The following is a 17,151-nucleotide window of genomic DNA, read 5'->3' as shown; positions in this document are numbered from 1 at the left end:
GAAGAAGTCAGAATAAGGTGATGGAGGGGAAGTAGTACAAGATGACAGGTGAAGGGGAAGGTGGGTGATTGGGGGAGTGGGGATAAAGTGAGAAGCTGGGTGGTGATGGGCGCATGGCAAAGGGCTGAAGGTGGCTTGCCATGTACCTTAAAAGTTCTAAATCGGCTACAGCGTGGGACCTTTTCAAATGCCTTTAAGTCTAAATAAACGTTGTTTGCTCTGCCTCCAATTTCATTACTTTCTCAAAAAGGAATCTAATTATCGAGGTAGAATTCCCCCATCACAAAGCCATGCAAACGGCTTTTAATTTCCAAATGAAGATAAATCTTTTATCTTAGAATTTTCTCCAATTGCTTTTCTACCACCTAAGGCTCAGTAATCTCTAGTTCCTTGAAGACAAACTATTGATTTTCTCAGCCATTTACTATTTCTCAAGATACTTTCCCAGGTGTCAGTCTGTAAGGGACCAATATTAACTTTTGCTGTTCCCCACCCTCCCTGCCTTTTTAAACAGATTTAAAGAGGTCGACACCACAGTAGATGTGGATGCACTCAGGTGCATATGGAAGTTCGTCATTGGTACTCTCTCAAAGAAGCATACAGGTATTTTGCATTGACAGCCAAAGTCAAAGTATCTCTATAATAAAACATTCTAATGCACAATACCTCCTCCACTAATGAGCAATTAAAGATTGCGATATGGACATTGGTAGACATAGGGATTAATTTAGTTAGCCATTTGATTACTAAGACTTGGTACTAAGCTCACAGTGATTGACAGTCTTGCGTGCTTCAGATATTAAAGGTGGAACCACAAACATTGAAGTATTGCACTCCTGCCAAACCCTTCAAATCAAATGTCGGTACATACTAAAGACAGTAGACCAACTTTTATAGCACTTTAGTACCATATCACTGGTGTAGTACCAGATGATTAAAGAGTGGCAATGACAGGGAATTATAGACCAGTGAGTTTTCATTCAGTGGTGGGCAAATTATGGGAGGATATTCCTATAGACAGGATTTACAAGCATTTGGAGCAGCATTGTCCAATTTGAGATAGTCAGCATGGCTTTGTGAGGGCAGGCCATGCCTCAAGACTGATTGAATTATTTGAGGGTGTGACAAAGCATATCGATGAAGATAGAGCACTGGATGTGATGCATACAGATTTTAGTAAGGCATTTGATAAGGTTCCCTATGGCAGGCTCATTCAGAAAGTCAGGAGGCATGGGATCCAAGGAAAATTAGCCTGTGTGGATTCAGAATTGGCTTGCCCACAGAAGGCAAAGGGTGGTTGTAGATGGACCACCTGCTCTCTAACTTTTATAAATGACTTAGATGAGGAAGTGGAAGGGAACATTATTAAGTCTGCAGATGACACGAAAGTCAGAGTTATAGATAGTGTAAATGGTCACAGGTTACAACTGCACATTGACAGAATGCAAAGCTGAGTGGAGAATTTGCAGATGGAGTTCAATCCAGAAAAAATTGAAGTGATTTACTTTAAAGGTCACATTTGAAGGCAGAATACAGAGTTAATGGCAGGATTCTTACCAGTATTGAAAAACAGGGATCTTGGGGTCCATATCCAAGTTGCCACACAAGTTGGTAGGGTGGTTAAGGTGGTGTATGGTGTGTTGGCCTTCATTAGTCAGGAAATTGAGTTCAAGAGTGGTGAAGTAACATTGCAGCTCTATAAAGCTCTGTTTAGACCACACTTGGAATATTGTGTTCAGTTCTATCGCCTCATTATAGGAAGGATGTGGAAGCTTTAGAGATGGTGCAGAGATGCACCAGGATGCTGCCTGGATTAGAGAGCATGTCTTCAGAGGATAGGCTGAGCGAGCGAGGGCTTTTCTCTTTGGAGTGAAGGAGAATGTGAGATGACCTTATCAAGGTGTACAAGATAATAAGAGGCACAGACAAGTTGATAGCTAGAGACTTTTCCCCAGGTAGACATGGCTAATACCAGGAGGTATTATTTTAAGGTAATTGGGAGATGTTAGAGACAAGTTGTTTTTTTTTAAAAAATACACGAAAGTGGTGAGTGCATGGAATGCCCAGCCAGGGGTGATGGTAGATACAGTAGGAGAATTTAAGAAACTCTTAGAAAGGCACATGAAAGGCAGAATAATGGAGGGCAATGTAGAATGGAAGGGTCAGATTGATTTTAGACTAGGTTAACACCTTGTAGGCCGAAGGGCTAGTACTGTGTTGTAATGTTCTATTAAGTTCAAATTCACCTCTGCCAACTCTGAGTGGACTACATCACTCACATACACTTACACTCTCAAACATGTACTGAGGTCAGGAGTGGTAAGAAGTAACCAAGGGAACTAAGACAATTCAGAGGTATTCTCAAAGCATCCTTGCAGGGAAAGGAAACTTTCTTATGAAGATTGGTCAAGCAAGTTCGGGCTTTCCTCTGGAACAAAGAAAGACGAGAGGTGATTTGATAGAAGTGTACAAGAATTTAAGAGGCATAGATCGAGTGGAGAGCCAGAGGGTTTTTTTCCCAGGACAGAAATGGCTGATACCGGAGGGGCATAATTTTAAGGTGAATGCCGGAAAGTAAAGGGGGATGTCAGAAGTAAGTTATTTTTAAACAAAGTAGAGGGCATGTGGAACACTCTGCCAGGAGTAGTGGTAGAGGCAGACACATTAGGGACATTTAAGAAATTTAGATGGGCACATAGGTCTTTTTTTCCCTTATCATGTAGGAGGGGTTATATTGATTTTAGAGGAGGGTGTAATGTTCTACGTTTTAAAAAAGTAATCTTCCTATTAACGTACAAATATTCACCTGTGGTGGTCAAATCTGGGAAGGTACTGAACACATCTCTATGTGAAGTGCAATAAAACAGCAGAAGCCACTAAATAACCTGCTCACCCACATTATCAAACATATCAGATCTTAGCAGTCCAGAACGGTCACAAAACTGGAATGAAGAATTTTAGTTATCCTTGACCCTGAGGGATTGTCCGATGAACAAAACAGAGCTCAAAGCTCTCTATTTGATTTACTAACCTGAGATTCTCTGGTATCTTCAGTTTCTCTCTGTTGATGCTTTATTAGGCAAAAATGTTACCCGAATGAAACTATTACATTGATCTTGTTATTTTCCAAAAAAATTTCAGATTTTTAAAAACATTGGTGAACAAAATAGTTTGACCAAAATGTCTGATGAGTAAAACACTGCTGACATGAAGGAATAAAAACCAGCACTTCTTCCGAAATGCAGTGTCTCCACATTCAAAGGAGAGAACTATCACCACTGCAAAGACCAAACACTGGGACTGCAGAGAGGCAGGACTTGCACCAATGACAGATTTTTGAATCCAGATTTTTATTGCAGCCTGAAGCTACTTCTTTCTGGGCATTATCTTTTGTCGCTGTCAGCTCAAACAAAAAAAAAGCACACCTTTCAAAGCAGTTCCCTCAGATCACAGGCCCACAGCACAAGGTTACACAATCAGAGTCTTTTACGGTGCTGGAGGTTTATTCAGATTCCATTAAGATCAAATTTACTTTTAAGTATTTACCATTCACTAGAATGGTTTTAACTAGCAGAATCGAGTTTACCTTAAAGAGTGATGGTGGGGAGACCAGTGATGGAGTGTACTGTATTTGGAATTTTAGAAGATCTTTAAACGTGGTACCGAAACGGTTATAAACAGAATTAGAGCACGTGACAAGGAAGGAGGCCGTATACTAGTGTGGAGCAAAAACTGACAGACAGAAAACAGTAGGAATGTGCGTTACTGTTAATTTGGGAGAATGATTAGTATGGTGGCCCACCTTTTCACTTGGACAAGGGGAGCAACAGGAGTGAGAACAGGAATGCATTTTATTTCTGAGCTTTTTTTGTCAGAATTTGAATTGACATAGTACAGTTTATGTATAGATCTCCTCCGACAACTGCATTGAAAAAGCAATGAGAAATGTAGCAAGATACTATAGAACTGTAGCCAAGTACACATACAAACAGTAAGGATACAGCTCTACCTCTTGAGTCCCAATTATGGGCCTCTTCAATTGTATTCATAAAGTAGAATACAGCAGGTTTTGAGACCAATCATATATACAAAGAAATACAAATATCCTATTGTTAACCCAGCATTTTGTGTTCCACTTAGATTGAATGTGCCAGAATGTTAACTTTGAAATTTGCAACCTTAGTGGCATTTTAAAACCTGTCTTAATTAAGGGAGATCTGGCCTTCATAATGGCAAGTAGGAGACAGAAGATTCCTATCAGTGTCACTTGTTCTGGAATAAAGTGCCCAGGATGCTGTTAAACCTTCAACTGTACTTCAGCTCTTGTTGTTTACATCACTCTGAAGGGACATAAAAATGTCTCATTCAAAAGACATCCTGAAAAGTATATTAACTATTGCAGAGGTGTAGTACCAGCCTAGATTAGCTCAAGATCTGTGAAAAACCTTCTGTCCTGGGAGTACTACCATTGAAACGGATAGCAAACTTCCCCACCATTCAATTTTCTCAGTTTAAGTTATCTTGGCTTTTAAGAGAGTTTCTTGTCCAGAAGGTGCATGAATAATCTGATTAATAATCAAAGTCACTAAGTACTGCAAGAAAAGGGAATAAAAATCGGTGTATGCCTGCCATCACAATGGAAAAATCAAACAAGGTTTGGGGATCCAGAGATCCCTGAATAGAACAATATGAACACAAAGGTCAACTAATATAGAAATAATAGTTACTATAAAGCATGTGGCAGCAACATAGGACCCATCACTTTATATATGCCCACACACAGTTGAACTTACCAGCTTGGATTTTCCAGCTTTGAGGTTAATTATTCGTGCTTCACAGCACCATTCATGTAAAACTTTATTATGAATACTGTACTTCAATTGGCAGATGGTACTGTGAACATTTACAGTGAAATCATTGCTATTCACAGTAAAATGGATTTAATATACAATTGATTACAGATTGGTATTAATAATTCAGATAGATAATTGTTTATCTATATACATATAGCTTAATATTTCACATACATTGTCTGTCAAAGCATAGCATTGTATTTACAGTCAGACCAACTGGAGCATTATTCCCCCTCAATCCCTTCAGGCCATACTCAGTTACAATGTAGTGTTGTTCAGAGATCTGCTCTTTCATTACTGCCACTTATTGACACTACATTCAGCAGCAGATAATGAGTCACAGCAACTGGTTGGTGTTCCCAGAACAACCCCCACCCCATGGATCGGTCATGGCTGTGAAATTTCATTAACATCACCAGATGATTGTGTCATTTCCGTGATGTCTGCCTTGAGGCCGTGTGATGACCCAAGTGGACAAGCGTAGTTCAACAATCAATGTGCTTTGCAAGGTAGAAGTACAGTAGGGGTAATTAATGTCTGAGGGTGGTATAACATCCATGTGACTGCATACAAAACAGCCCCAAGTCCAGCTCACCCACCACCAGCAGCAGCAAACCACCCTCCAAACCCTAGTTCACCTGGCAACTCTCACAGGGTTATTAGGGCATTTCAACACACAGCAAACAGCCCTTCCCACAATGGTGGTCAGTTCCTTACATTGGGCCAATGTTCAGTGGTTATGGGGAAGTGGGAACAAAAGTGGAACAGCAGCTCACAAAAATAGGTAACTCACTTTATTTTAAAATGTCCATACTTAGAGTCATTAAAAAAAAACACATCTGTTGAATTTGCAGTAGTTTCATGATAAATATTCATTGTCTGTTTAAAGTAGAGGCCCAGTATAAAATCTGTACTTGTTATAGGATACCAGACAGACAGGTCCCTGAAAACATATGAAGTACGTACGTAGCTGACTCCCTCACAGGACCCACCCCCACCCCCACCTTCTACTCTTGATCAGAGAGGGGATTGTTGAGAGTGGCCAACTCCTATTCAACTGAGCTGCAGAATTTGCTCTTGTTTAGGAGACATTATGGCTGGAGTCATTACACAATGATTACAACCTACTCCATTTAGCTTGTGGTGGTACAGGTGGGCAACTTTGGCATATGACAGTATTTTTCAAAAGAAAGCCAAGGCAATTTAAATTTCAATTTAATACTCTGCAATAAGTGATGGAAAACCATCCTGAGCAGAAAAATAACAGCTTAATCTGTTTATTGTTGCTCAACATGATTTCAACTGTGGTAAACCCTTAATCAGAAAATGATATATTTTGTAGCAAGAGTAATTTAAAAGCACTTACTCAGTTACTCAGGAGGTGATTCACTTGTCTAAGTTTGCTTCAGAAATCCTGGGGTACTAGAACAATTCCTTATTGTGCTGACGGGATGCCAAATACCCATGGCTAACAAGCAATAACAAGGACCAGGGAGATGGTAGTGATGGTGAGCAGAAATAACTGATCAGTTTGGCACATACTTTTTTAATTTCAAGTCAATTCACTTTAGAAAGCAGAGCAATTTCTACACTGTGCTGCCTGGATGTCAAGCATTGATGGCTAACGATGGCAAGCACTGGGCAGGCCACAATGGGTTGGGAAGATGGGAAATGATGGTGAGAGGGGATAACAGATCAGTTGGGTACATATTGTGATTTATTTTTAATTTAAAGCAATTTCACTGCAGGAAGCAGTGCAATTTTTTCATGAGGAAGAAATATAATTTTAATTAAATAGGAAATGGTTCCTCATTTGCTTAGACTTTGCAAGTTCTAGGGGAGGGCAGAGGCGGAAGATGGAATTTCTATGAGATGCAGTGGTCCAGGCAGAATTAGTATGAGGGAAACTATCACAGGACCAGTAGGGGAAGGCAATAACACACAAAGCTGGAACATTTTACAAAAAAAAAGGAAATTGTGCACCTTAAGTTTAAAAAAAAGTGTCATTAAAAATATGCAAGCTTTCATGCTGATTGAACTTTGAGCACAATGACAATCAAAGTACAGCACAGTCTACTTGGTTCTTGAAACCCCACCCACTAAAGGGCCTTTCTCAGGCTCACTGGCCTGAGAACTTTCCTCCAGCCTCAAGACTTTGGATTCAGTAGCAGTGCTCAGTGTTTCAAATAGCACTGAATAAATCATAAGGCAGTCTCTAATATGCAAATAAATTCAGAACATTTAATCTGCTCATATAACTTTATTTTAATGCAAAATGTCATCAAGGACCCACTTAAAGAAGATAGTCTATTGAATCATATGTACAAAAAAGTTGCTTGAATGATAGTGGAGCTTAGGATAATTGAGTTGTGAAATATTGAGGTGATGCCTGTCTGAATGGAGCCAAAGCATCTTGGTGATCAAGTTCAAAAACATTTCATTTGACCCTTGAGTTAGAAAGGCTCCATTTGTTGAAAACAGATGTTAATTCATCTCTCATACTTTCGCTTCAGTGTTTTAATTTGATTACAGCCATTTGTTGATTTAAGTTTCTGCTGATGAAGTATCTAACCTTACTGAAAGATGTGCCCATGTGTGGCCTGATTGTACAGTTGCAGAACATGATTCTCCTGATCCTAATTAAACACCAGGGTGACCTCAAATAACATTCTGCCTCAAGAACAGCAAACTGGGATAATTCTTGCTTGGGTCTGGATTTCTGATCACATTGCGTAGTTGCTTGAAACCTACTCAGTCTAACGCCAAATAAGACCCAACTAATTCAAGTAGTAAATGATCCAGAATTTGATTTGGGTCCAATCTGATTTGGGGACTTACAACATAATACCCATTTAAAAAATGTCATTTAACACCATTTTCTTTTTCTTAAACATCTAATGTTATTGCATATATTGCTTGACACATCACCTTTAAATGGATATTGCTTAAATAAACCTTTACTCATTTGAACCAAATTAGGGAAGACAGCAAGGTCAGATTGGTTAGCCAACTGCTCACACAGAACTTCCAAGTACTGACTGGGAGAAAGGAATCCAATATTATTTATTGGGACACACCAAATTAAATGATAAATTTTTTTTTAAAACATGGGAATGTGTGATCAGCTCTTAATCAGGAATCTCAATGATGTGAGGGCCTCGAACACACCATTACAAGGGGCTTACATTCTCCAATACTATATCACAAAAACCTATTTTATATTGATGGGTTTCAAAACATGAGAACAAAACTATCACTAATTCAAATAAATACACATCAAAATTTGTGGAGGGGAATAAGAGAGGAAGTGCTGGCAGTGAAAAATAGTTGGGAGAGAGATTGAACCTAACCAATGTGTCTACTCTATTGTGATCTGGCATAAATCCTGGCTTCAGTACTAGACTTTTATTTGGAAGGACAAGGGAGGTATCATCAATATTTGCATAGTCCCATCCAACATATGCAACGACAGTAGCTTTACTATATCCTTTCATAACATGAATTAAATGCCATATTCACCCTCCATGAATTGACCTAACATTTTTACTCATTTCCATCCTCAATCTCCCAGCAACTAGCTTCTCATACGTGAACAGGAATGACAGACAGCTTCAATCAAAAAAAAAACTGCAGATCCTGGAAATCTGAAATAAAAACAAATTGCAGGAAACGCTCAGATCAGGTAGCAACTACGAAAAAAGAAATGGAGTTAACCTTGAAGGGCCTTTAAGCTGAAACATTACTTCCATTCCTCTTCCTCAGGTGCTGCTGGACTTCCTGCATGTTTTGAACATTGTTTTTTTTTAGGACAGACAACTCCACTAGTTTTGGGAATGTTTCACAATACCAGGCTTGGTAGGTCAGGGATCTTATCCAAGCACTGGAAGATGCCAGTTACTGCAGCAGTCTGCTTGACAGGTGAAGAACAGTAACCCCTCAGATGGGCCCATGACCAAAGATGCCTAGGAACTAACTCCTCACTGGTTTAGCTACTGGTCCTGCCCCAGGTCAACACTTACAACCCTTTTCAACTCCAAATGGAACAGACACTTGGGGAGTTTTAATGAGAACATTTTTTTGGTGGCAACTATGAGAAAAAGCATCTAAATTAAATGTCAACATAATCTACCATACTTTCACACAGATCTGAAGAACCCTGGATTTAAGGCTTCAGGTTTTGAGCACTACCCTGTGACCCAACAAGGGTGAGTATCAGAAAACCAGTTCACAGTCAGAGAGATTATGGTAAAGGTAAGGTGGATGCTCCGTACTGAAGTTTGAAATAGGTAATTAATTTTAGACCCTTTGGAATACCAGCAAGAATGCTTATTTATTGTTAATGCCTCACAGAACCAGATTCTTCCTACCCCAATCTCTTGGTGCACTGCTGGCATTCAATAATTCATCATTAGAATTTCCCATAGGCTCTGATTAAACATGACAAATTAATAAACCAACTGTTACATTTGGGTGGGCGAGGGGGCTGATGTGTGAGCAGGTTATAACCAGAGCTCTACGCAGGATTCCAGGTCAGGCTTTCTGCAACCTCCTTCCATTTTACCTGAAGTATAGGCCTCAGTTTTTTTCCAAAGGCACTTGATATCCATAAACAGCATAGACATTAGCAATGGAGCTGCCACCTGCATCTCTGTGATCCACACAGAAACCAGGATATAAAATGAAAATATTAAAAACCAGGAATAATCATTTCACGCACACACTACCAACGTGAACTGGGTCCTACCGATGAGGCTGATTTGATATGAAAAGATGCATCATAGACAGCTAGAGATTTGTAGCTTTGTCAGTTCATCCACTTCCTCTGGATCCTGCTCACCCACTACGCTGCCTGCCCCTTCAACCTGCTTTCTCTTTACCTTCTGTCGAGCACAGGGCAGGTCTTTATCCTCAGTGCTGTCTGAGCAGTGAGCAGGTCTGTCCGAGACTGGCAGAGAAGACACAGGGCCACCAAGCTCATCGGTGGGAGAGCGCCCAATACTTCCGTCCACTTGCACTCGTATGTCCGGCGACACAGAATGCTGATGTGATGGGATGATCCCACTGTTTATGCTTTTGGGGTACAAGTATGTTTTCATCTGACCTTTGCCCTTGACGTTCACTGTCCCCCGATAATCAAAGTCATAGCCCATTTCACTCAATATTCGATAGCTCTCCTCACTCACCTGGATCCTACACTCCACTCCTGTAGTGTCCATCCTACTAGCAATATTCACTGTGTCGCCCCATATGTCGTACAGTAGCTTCGTAGTGCCGATCACTCCTGCAGTGAGGGGTCCGTGGTTGAAACCAATCCTCAGTTTGAAGTTGAACCACAGCATGTCCTTATTGAACTCATCCACGACCCTCATCATTTCTTTGGCAAACTCAAAAAGGGTCTGCAAGTGACTGTGTGGATGGTTGCTGTCACGACGCTGTGATGGATTCAGTCCTGATGCCGCCATGTAGGTAGCTCCAATGGTTTTAATTTTTTCAATGTTGCTGTTGTACTGAGGCTTTCCCAGTAACTCATCAAAATCACCAATCAATTCATTCAACACCCGGTAGCATTCCTTACCCCCTTCATAGTTCTCTTCATAAAACTCACTGAAATTAACAATGCTGGCGAAAATAACCCCAACATCCTCGTGGTTTTTAGAGTAATGGGGGGTGACCTTGAGTTGATCAGCCACATGGGCAGGGATGATGTTATGGAGCAGCCAGTCGGCTTGGTCTTTCATGCTCTGTATCTTGTGGCGATGAAGCTCTGCCTCCACATTACCGTGGTAATTGAGACGGTAACTGACCTCGAATTCCCGGTTCAGGAACCAGACCAGCAGAAGCAATAGGACGATATCCAGAATCACTTCCTGTCTCAACAGTTCTAGATTTTTTGAATTCCATCCAGACGTTGAAATATTGCAGCCAATCTCTCTGTTTGGGGTTGGGTGAAGAGAGTAAAAAGAGATTTTTCATTCTACAAGAATCAGGCGTCTTTCACTAAATAATAACAACATTTATAGAGCACTTTTCATACAGATGATGTAGTTCAAAGTGCTTTACAATGGGATAAAAGAGCAAACATAAAAAGACAAAATGTTAGTTAAAAACGAGGCTTTCAGCTGATATTTAAGTGTCAACTTTTAATAATATTTTGAATAAGTAATAACAATTTGAATAAATAGAATATATTCAGATGAACACAAGTGTATATGCATCATATCACCTAACATGAGATACTCTTAAAAGGATAAGGTATATCACCAGGACAACTGAAGGGCTTGAGGAATGTATAAACTGGTCATGCTCTCAGTAAGGAAAAGTCTGGCAGTTGAAATAATTGATGACTTAAGATTCTGAACCTCACACAGATAAAAAAAAGTAGTAAGAGAATATCTCCACATAGATATATTGTGTTGTTGAGTGCTGTCGACTCATGGCGATCCTATGGACAGTGTAGTTGTCCATAGGGTTTTCATGGCAAGATACAGAAGTAGATTGCCAGGCCTTTCTTCCACACAGTTACTGCTGCTGCACAGGTTGGGACCCAAATTCGAATACAGGACCATTCACCTCTGAATCCAATGCTGATGTCACTACACCATTGGCAGTCCAATAGAGATATCACTGTTGTGAAAATTTCATTTCCAGTGTAACACTTCTCTGAAATCCAATATTACAAACTAACCTAAACTAAAAAAAAACTTTATTCATTCTCTCAAAACATTCTAAAAAGTTTCCACCGACAAAATACTTGAATATGATCCCATTACAAAATGAAAATAAGGTCAATGTCCAGATTATTTAAAATCTTAAATTATGAAAAACTAAGTTCCTCTTTCCACAGATACTGCCTGACCTGTTAAGTATTTCCAGCATATATTTTTTTTTGACCACCAGAACAGCACACGATGTGGCTCTTTGGCTCACGATGTTTTGCCGACTCTTTAACCTACTTTAAGATCAATTTAACCATTCCCTTTCACATAGTCCTCCATTTTATTTTAGATACCTACTTTCATTATGACAATATTTTGTTTTACGCATTTTTTAAAATTGTTTTTGAATTGAATTGTGTGTGATATATGTGGTCCAGAAGAAAGTTGTTTCTTTTGGTTGTGTACATGTATATTCAGAGAACAATAAACTTGAACTTGATACTGTTTGAAGGTTGCAATTTAGTCCACACAGTACAGAAGTCTTGTTGCAAGATCATTTATTGACTGCACCTATGAGACTGCTGCATGTCTAGAGCACTATACCGAAGTGACCGCATATTACTAAGGCTGTCCCTTCTGTGCAGAACTGAGTAAATGCTGTATCAGATGCTGCGTCATTTACTGTATTTGGTAGCAATGGAAAAACTCAACTTATATTCATAAGCAAAATATAGACCAATGGATTGGGATCTTGCACTGACTAATACAGTTAAGAATTTTCACTGAATCAACTTCTCAAAATCAGAGTTTCTACAATTGCACTTATGAATCACAATAATAAATATTAAATCTTACCCAAATGTTTCTAGAGATTCAAACTGGGTTTCGGGTAGGCTGTAAACAAAGAGAAACATTCTGAAACCAGTTCTGTCCTTTAAAACCGTATTGATTAATTGCACATAGAGTTTGTGTAATTGCTCAGCTGGCTCCAGGACTGACAGTACTGATGTTTCGAAAAGCTAATTAATATCTTAGATGCACTTATCTCTTACACAAAACTATTATTCTGTTCTTCCCATTCCAAAATCCAACTCCAAGTTATGCCAAAACCACTCCAAAATATCCATTCGCCATGATAGACGCACAGGTGATGACTTCAACGGTTTATTCATTCTCAGATGTTCCTCCCTTTTAGATAAGACCATAAGACACAGGAGCAGAAATGGGCCATTCAGCCCAGTAAGTCTGCTTCCCCTTTTCATAATGACTGATCCCGGATCCCACTCAACCCCATACACCTGCCTTCTCGACATATCCTATAATGCCCTGACCGATCTGGAAATTATCAACCTCTGCCTTAAATATATACATGGACTTGGCCTTCATCACAGTCTGTGGCAGAGTATTCCACAGATTTACTATTCTCTGGTTTTAAAAAAAAATCCTCCATAGCTCTGTTCTAAAGGGTCACCACTCAATTTTGAGGCTGTATCTTCTAGTTCTGGATGCCCCCTCCAAAGGAAACATCCTCTCGATATCCACCTTATCTAGTCCTTTCAACATTTAGTATGTTTCAATGAGATCCCCCCCCACCCGTATTCTTCTAAATTCCAGTGAGTATAGGCCTAAAGCTACCAAACGCTCCTTGTATGTTAACCCCTTCATTCCCAGAATCATCCTCGTGAATATCCTATGGACTCTCTCCAATGAGAGCATGTCCTTTCTGAGAATGGGCCTCAAAACTGTTAACAATACTCTAAGTGCAGCCTGATTAGTGTCTTATGATGGCTCAACACTATCCTTTTGCTTTTATATTTTATTCCCCTTGAAATGAATGACAACATTGCATTTGCCTTTTTACCACAGACTCAACCAGTAGATTAACCTTCTGGGAGTCTTGCATGAGGACTCCTAAATCCCTCTGCACCTCTGATGTTTGAACCTTCTCCCTATTTAGATGATAGTCCACACAATTGTTCCTTTTACCAAAATACTTCATCCATTTCCCAATATTGTACTCCAGCTGCCACTATTTTGCCCATTCTTCCAATCTGTCTCAGCTGCAATCGCATTGCTTCCTCAGCATTACCTACCCCTCCACCTATCTTCATATTATATGCAAACTTTGCCACAAAGCCATTATCCAAATCATTGATAAACAATGTTAAAAGTAGGGGTCCCAAAACTGACCCTTGAAGAACACCACTTGTCACCAGCACCCAACCATAAAAGACCCATTTTACTCCCACTCGCTGCCTCCTGCCTGTCACCATTCCTCTATCCATGCCAGTATCTTTCCTGTAACACCACAGGATTTTATCTTAAGCAGCCTCATGCATGCACCTTATCAAATGTCTTCTAAACCAAGTAAATAACATCCACTGCCTCTCCTTTGTCTATCCTGCTTGTTACTTCCTTGAAGAACTAACAAATTTGTCAAGCAAGATTTCCCTTCACAGAAACCATGATGACTTTGACTTATTTTATTAGTCTCTAAGTACTTTGAAACCTCATCCTTAATAATAGACTCCAATACTTTCCCAAGCACTGAGGTTAGGCTAACTGGTCAATAATTTTGTTTCTTTTGCTTTCCTTCCTTCTTAAAGAATGGAGTGACATTTGCAATATTCCAGTCCTCCAGGACCATTCAAGACATTTCAGTTTGCTTAGCACCTTTTCCTTTGTAATAGCAATGGCACTCACTCCTGCGCCCTGACTCTCACGGACCTCTGGCACACTGCTACTGTCTTCCACAGTGAAGACAGATACAAAGTACCCATTAGGTTCATCTGCCATTTCTTTGTCCCCCATTACTACTTCACCAACATCATTTTCCAGTGGTCCAATATCAACTCTCATCCCCCTTTTACTCTTTATATAACTGAAAAAACTTTTGGTATGCTGCTTTATGTTATTGGCTAGTCTGCCCTCAGATTTCATCTTGTCCCTTCTTATAGCTTTTATAGTTGCCTTTTGTTGGATTTTAAAAGCTTCCCAACCATCCAACTTCCCACTCACTTTTGCTACCTTGTATGCCTTTTCCTTGGCTTTTATGCTGTCCTTAACTTCCTTTGTCGTCCATGGCTGCCTACTCCTGCCATTTGAGAACTTCCTCTGTAGGAGGTATCTATCCTGCACCTTGTGAGCTATTCCCAGAAACTTTAGCTATCTCTGCTCTGCCATCAACCCTGCCAGTATCCTCTTCCAATCCACCTGGGCAAGCTCCTCTCTCATGCCTCTGTAAGTCCCTTTATTCCATTGCAATACTGATTCATGCAAGTTATTCTTCTCCCTCTCAAAATCCAGTATGATTTCAATTATATTATGATCACTGCCTCCTAAGGGTTCCTTTACATTAAGCTCCCTAATAAAATCTTGGTTATTAAACAACACCCAATCTAAGATTAGGCTCAAGCACAAGTTGGTCTAAAAAGCCAGCTCGTGGATAAGCTTGTGTCAAATACATCCTTTTGTTACTGACACCTGTTGATCAGTAGTCATTGCTAAACCTGTCAGTGATGCATCCCAGATCATGCCATCAAGGGCAAGCACAGTGCCATTGAGCAACGGCATTCATTTGCTCTTGGATTGGATTGTAGCATCAGCTAACACCTCAAATAGATGGGCTCAGCTTAGGTGCAAATATCAGTAGTGTTTTTTTTTAATCAAAACAAACTTTATCCATAATAATAAAAATGTTTACAAGAATAAACCTTGCAATGCCTTTTCATTCTACATTTATAGACAATGTGTTAGGTAGTGTGTAGCTACCTTTCTTAAAATCAATAGCACAATAATTATTTTGGGGCTTCCTCAAAACCCAGCCCCATCCTATCCAGGAGCAGAAGAACCCTATACTGCATTTCTCCCCCAATGAGTCCTTGCGGTGGCTACACCAGGTTTCAGCATGTCCCTCAGCACGCACTCCTACAGCCCGGAATGTGCCAGCTGGCAGCATTCCTCTATGGACATCTTGATGTGCTGGCAGACCATGTTCAGGCAGAGGAAGGACTTCTTTTACCAAGTAGATGATCTTCCAGCAACCAAGCTGCAATTATGCAAAATATCCTTTCCCATTGCTTGGTACCCTTCCCCTCCAGTTTGTCTGCTGAAGGTATGGAGCAGTTCAGCCACGTACGTGCTCTCTCTCTGCTTTTTACTGGTTGCATAAAGCAGCATAAACTCACTACCTCAGCCTAAAAACTCATTGATGTATTGTATTGTATTGGATCGATGGGAGAGAATATAGCAAGTGCGCATGCAGCTGATTGATCGCACGGTGAATCGATTGGACCTATGTGTGGGAGGCACACTCTTTCAAGTGCAGAGGTTTCTCGGCTCGGTGGGCGGTTTGCTGGTCCCACACTGAGCTCCCCAGTGTGTACCATTACCAACACAACTCAGTAAAAACACTTAATCATACTACTCTGTCGTTCTTGGTCCACACATACGTAACAATCGCATCTCCCGTTATTTGGTTCTTATGTTTGCAAAAACAGACACCATAGGAAGGATGAAATATACAAGATAAATATTCATTGCATGCAAATAATTCTGCCTTGCAACAGGCTGCGAGGCTATACTTACATTGAAGGACAGAGTGTGACGTAGAGCAGAATGAGAAGCAACACACCAACAATGGTGGCCAAAGAAAACCTCATCCAGGAGCTCAGCTGACAAAAGTTACAGTAGTGAATGAAAGTGATGATCATTGCACAACAGAAAAACATGGTCACCTGCAGAGAGAGCCGTAAGCAAAAATAATTCTCAGCAAGTTGTTTTTTTTAAACTGGGGCCTCAAATTACCTGACCTCTGCATTAAACCCCGCCCAAGGTCTTATACAGACCAAGGTCCCCCAGATTCAAATGCAAAGTTATGAAAGTTAAGGGCTTTCACTGTATGTTTCAATGTACATATGGTAAATCTGAATCTAAAATGTCATTAAAAACTGTCCATGGGCCTCCACACATTAAGATCCAGTCTCTCAACTACAAGAGGCCAAAGGCTACTACATTCGTAGTTCCACTTTGGAAATAATTCACATCCATTAAACTCTGCAGTTCTATATCAAGTTTAATTTCTGCACCAAACATAACTCTTTCAGTTGGAATCTCTACTAAGAGAGTCAGTGGCTAAATAAACATTTTGAACATCAATTTCTTGAACTTCCAGTAACGCCCCCCTCACCATTCACCATCCCCTTTGCCCTCTCTCACCTTATCTGCTTGCCGCCCCATCGCCTCCCTCTTCCTCCTTCTATGGCCTTCTGTTATCTTCTATCGGACTCCCCCCTCTCCAATCCTCTATATCTCTTTCACCTATCAGCTTCCCAGCTCTTTATTTCATTGCTCCCCCTCCTGGTTTCACCTATCACCTTGTGTTTCTCTCTCCCCTCCCCCTACCTTTTAAACCTACTCATCTTTTTCTTCTCCAGTCCTGCTGAATGGTCTCGGCCCAAAACGCTGACTATACTTTTTTTTCCATAGATGCTGCTCGGCCTGCTGAGTTCCTCCAGCATTTTTGTGTGTGTTATTTGGTAACTTAAGCTGTCATTTTACTGTGTTCAGCTTGCGCCAAGTCTCATCTGTGAAGTCTTGCCTCTCATGACCTCTGGGATGACCGCCCCTCTCAGCCCTTGTGA

At 40.4% G+C, this 17,151-nt stretch overlaps 1 protein-coding gene across 1 annotated transcript in view; it reads right to left on the bottom strand.

Annotated features, from left to right (window-relative positions):
- Positions 1–548: 548 nt before the first annotated feature.
- Positions 549–17,151, bottom strand: part of adcy9 (adenylate cyclase 9) — a 131,297-nt gene continuing 114,694 nt past the window's right edge. Inside the window, exons 8-10 of the mRNA XM_063059447.1 lie at positions 16,097–16,245; positions 12,365–12,403; positions 549–10,784 (exon numbers count right to left, since the gene is read on the bottom strand). Coding sequence (XP_062915517.1) covers positions 9,629–10,784; positions 12,365–12,403; positions 16,097–16,245 — 1,344 coding nt within the window. The 3' untranslated portion in view covers positions 549–9,628. The remainder of the gene's footprint in view (positions 10,785–12,364; positions 12,404–16,096; positions 16,246–17,151) is intronic.

The sequence above is a fragment of the Mobula hypostoma genome, chromosome 9, assembly GCF_963921235.1.
Source record: "Mobula hypostoma chromosome 9, sMobHyp1.1, whole genome shotgun sequence".
Lineage (NCBI taxonomy): Eukaryota > Metazoa > Chordata > Chondrichthyes > Myliobatiformes > Myliobatidae > Mobula > Mobula hypostoma.
The sequence above is the reverse complement of the archived record's forward strand: the minus strand, read 5'-3'. Positions and strand labels throughout refer to the sequence as shown.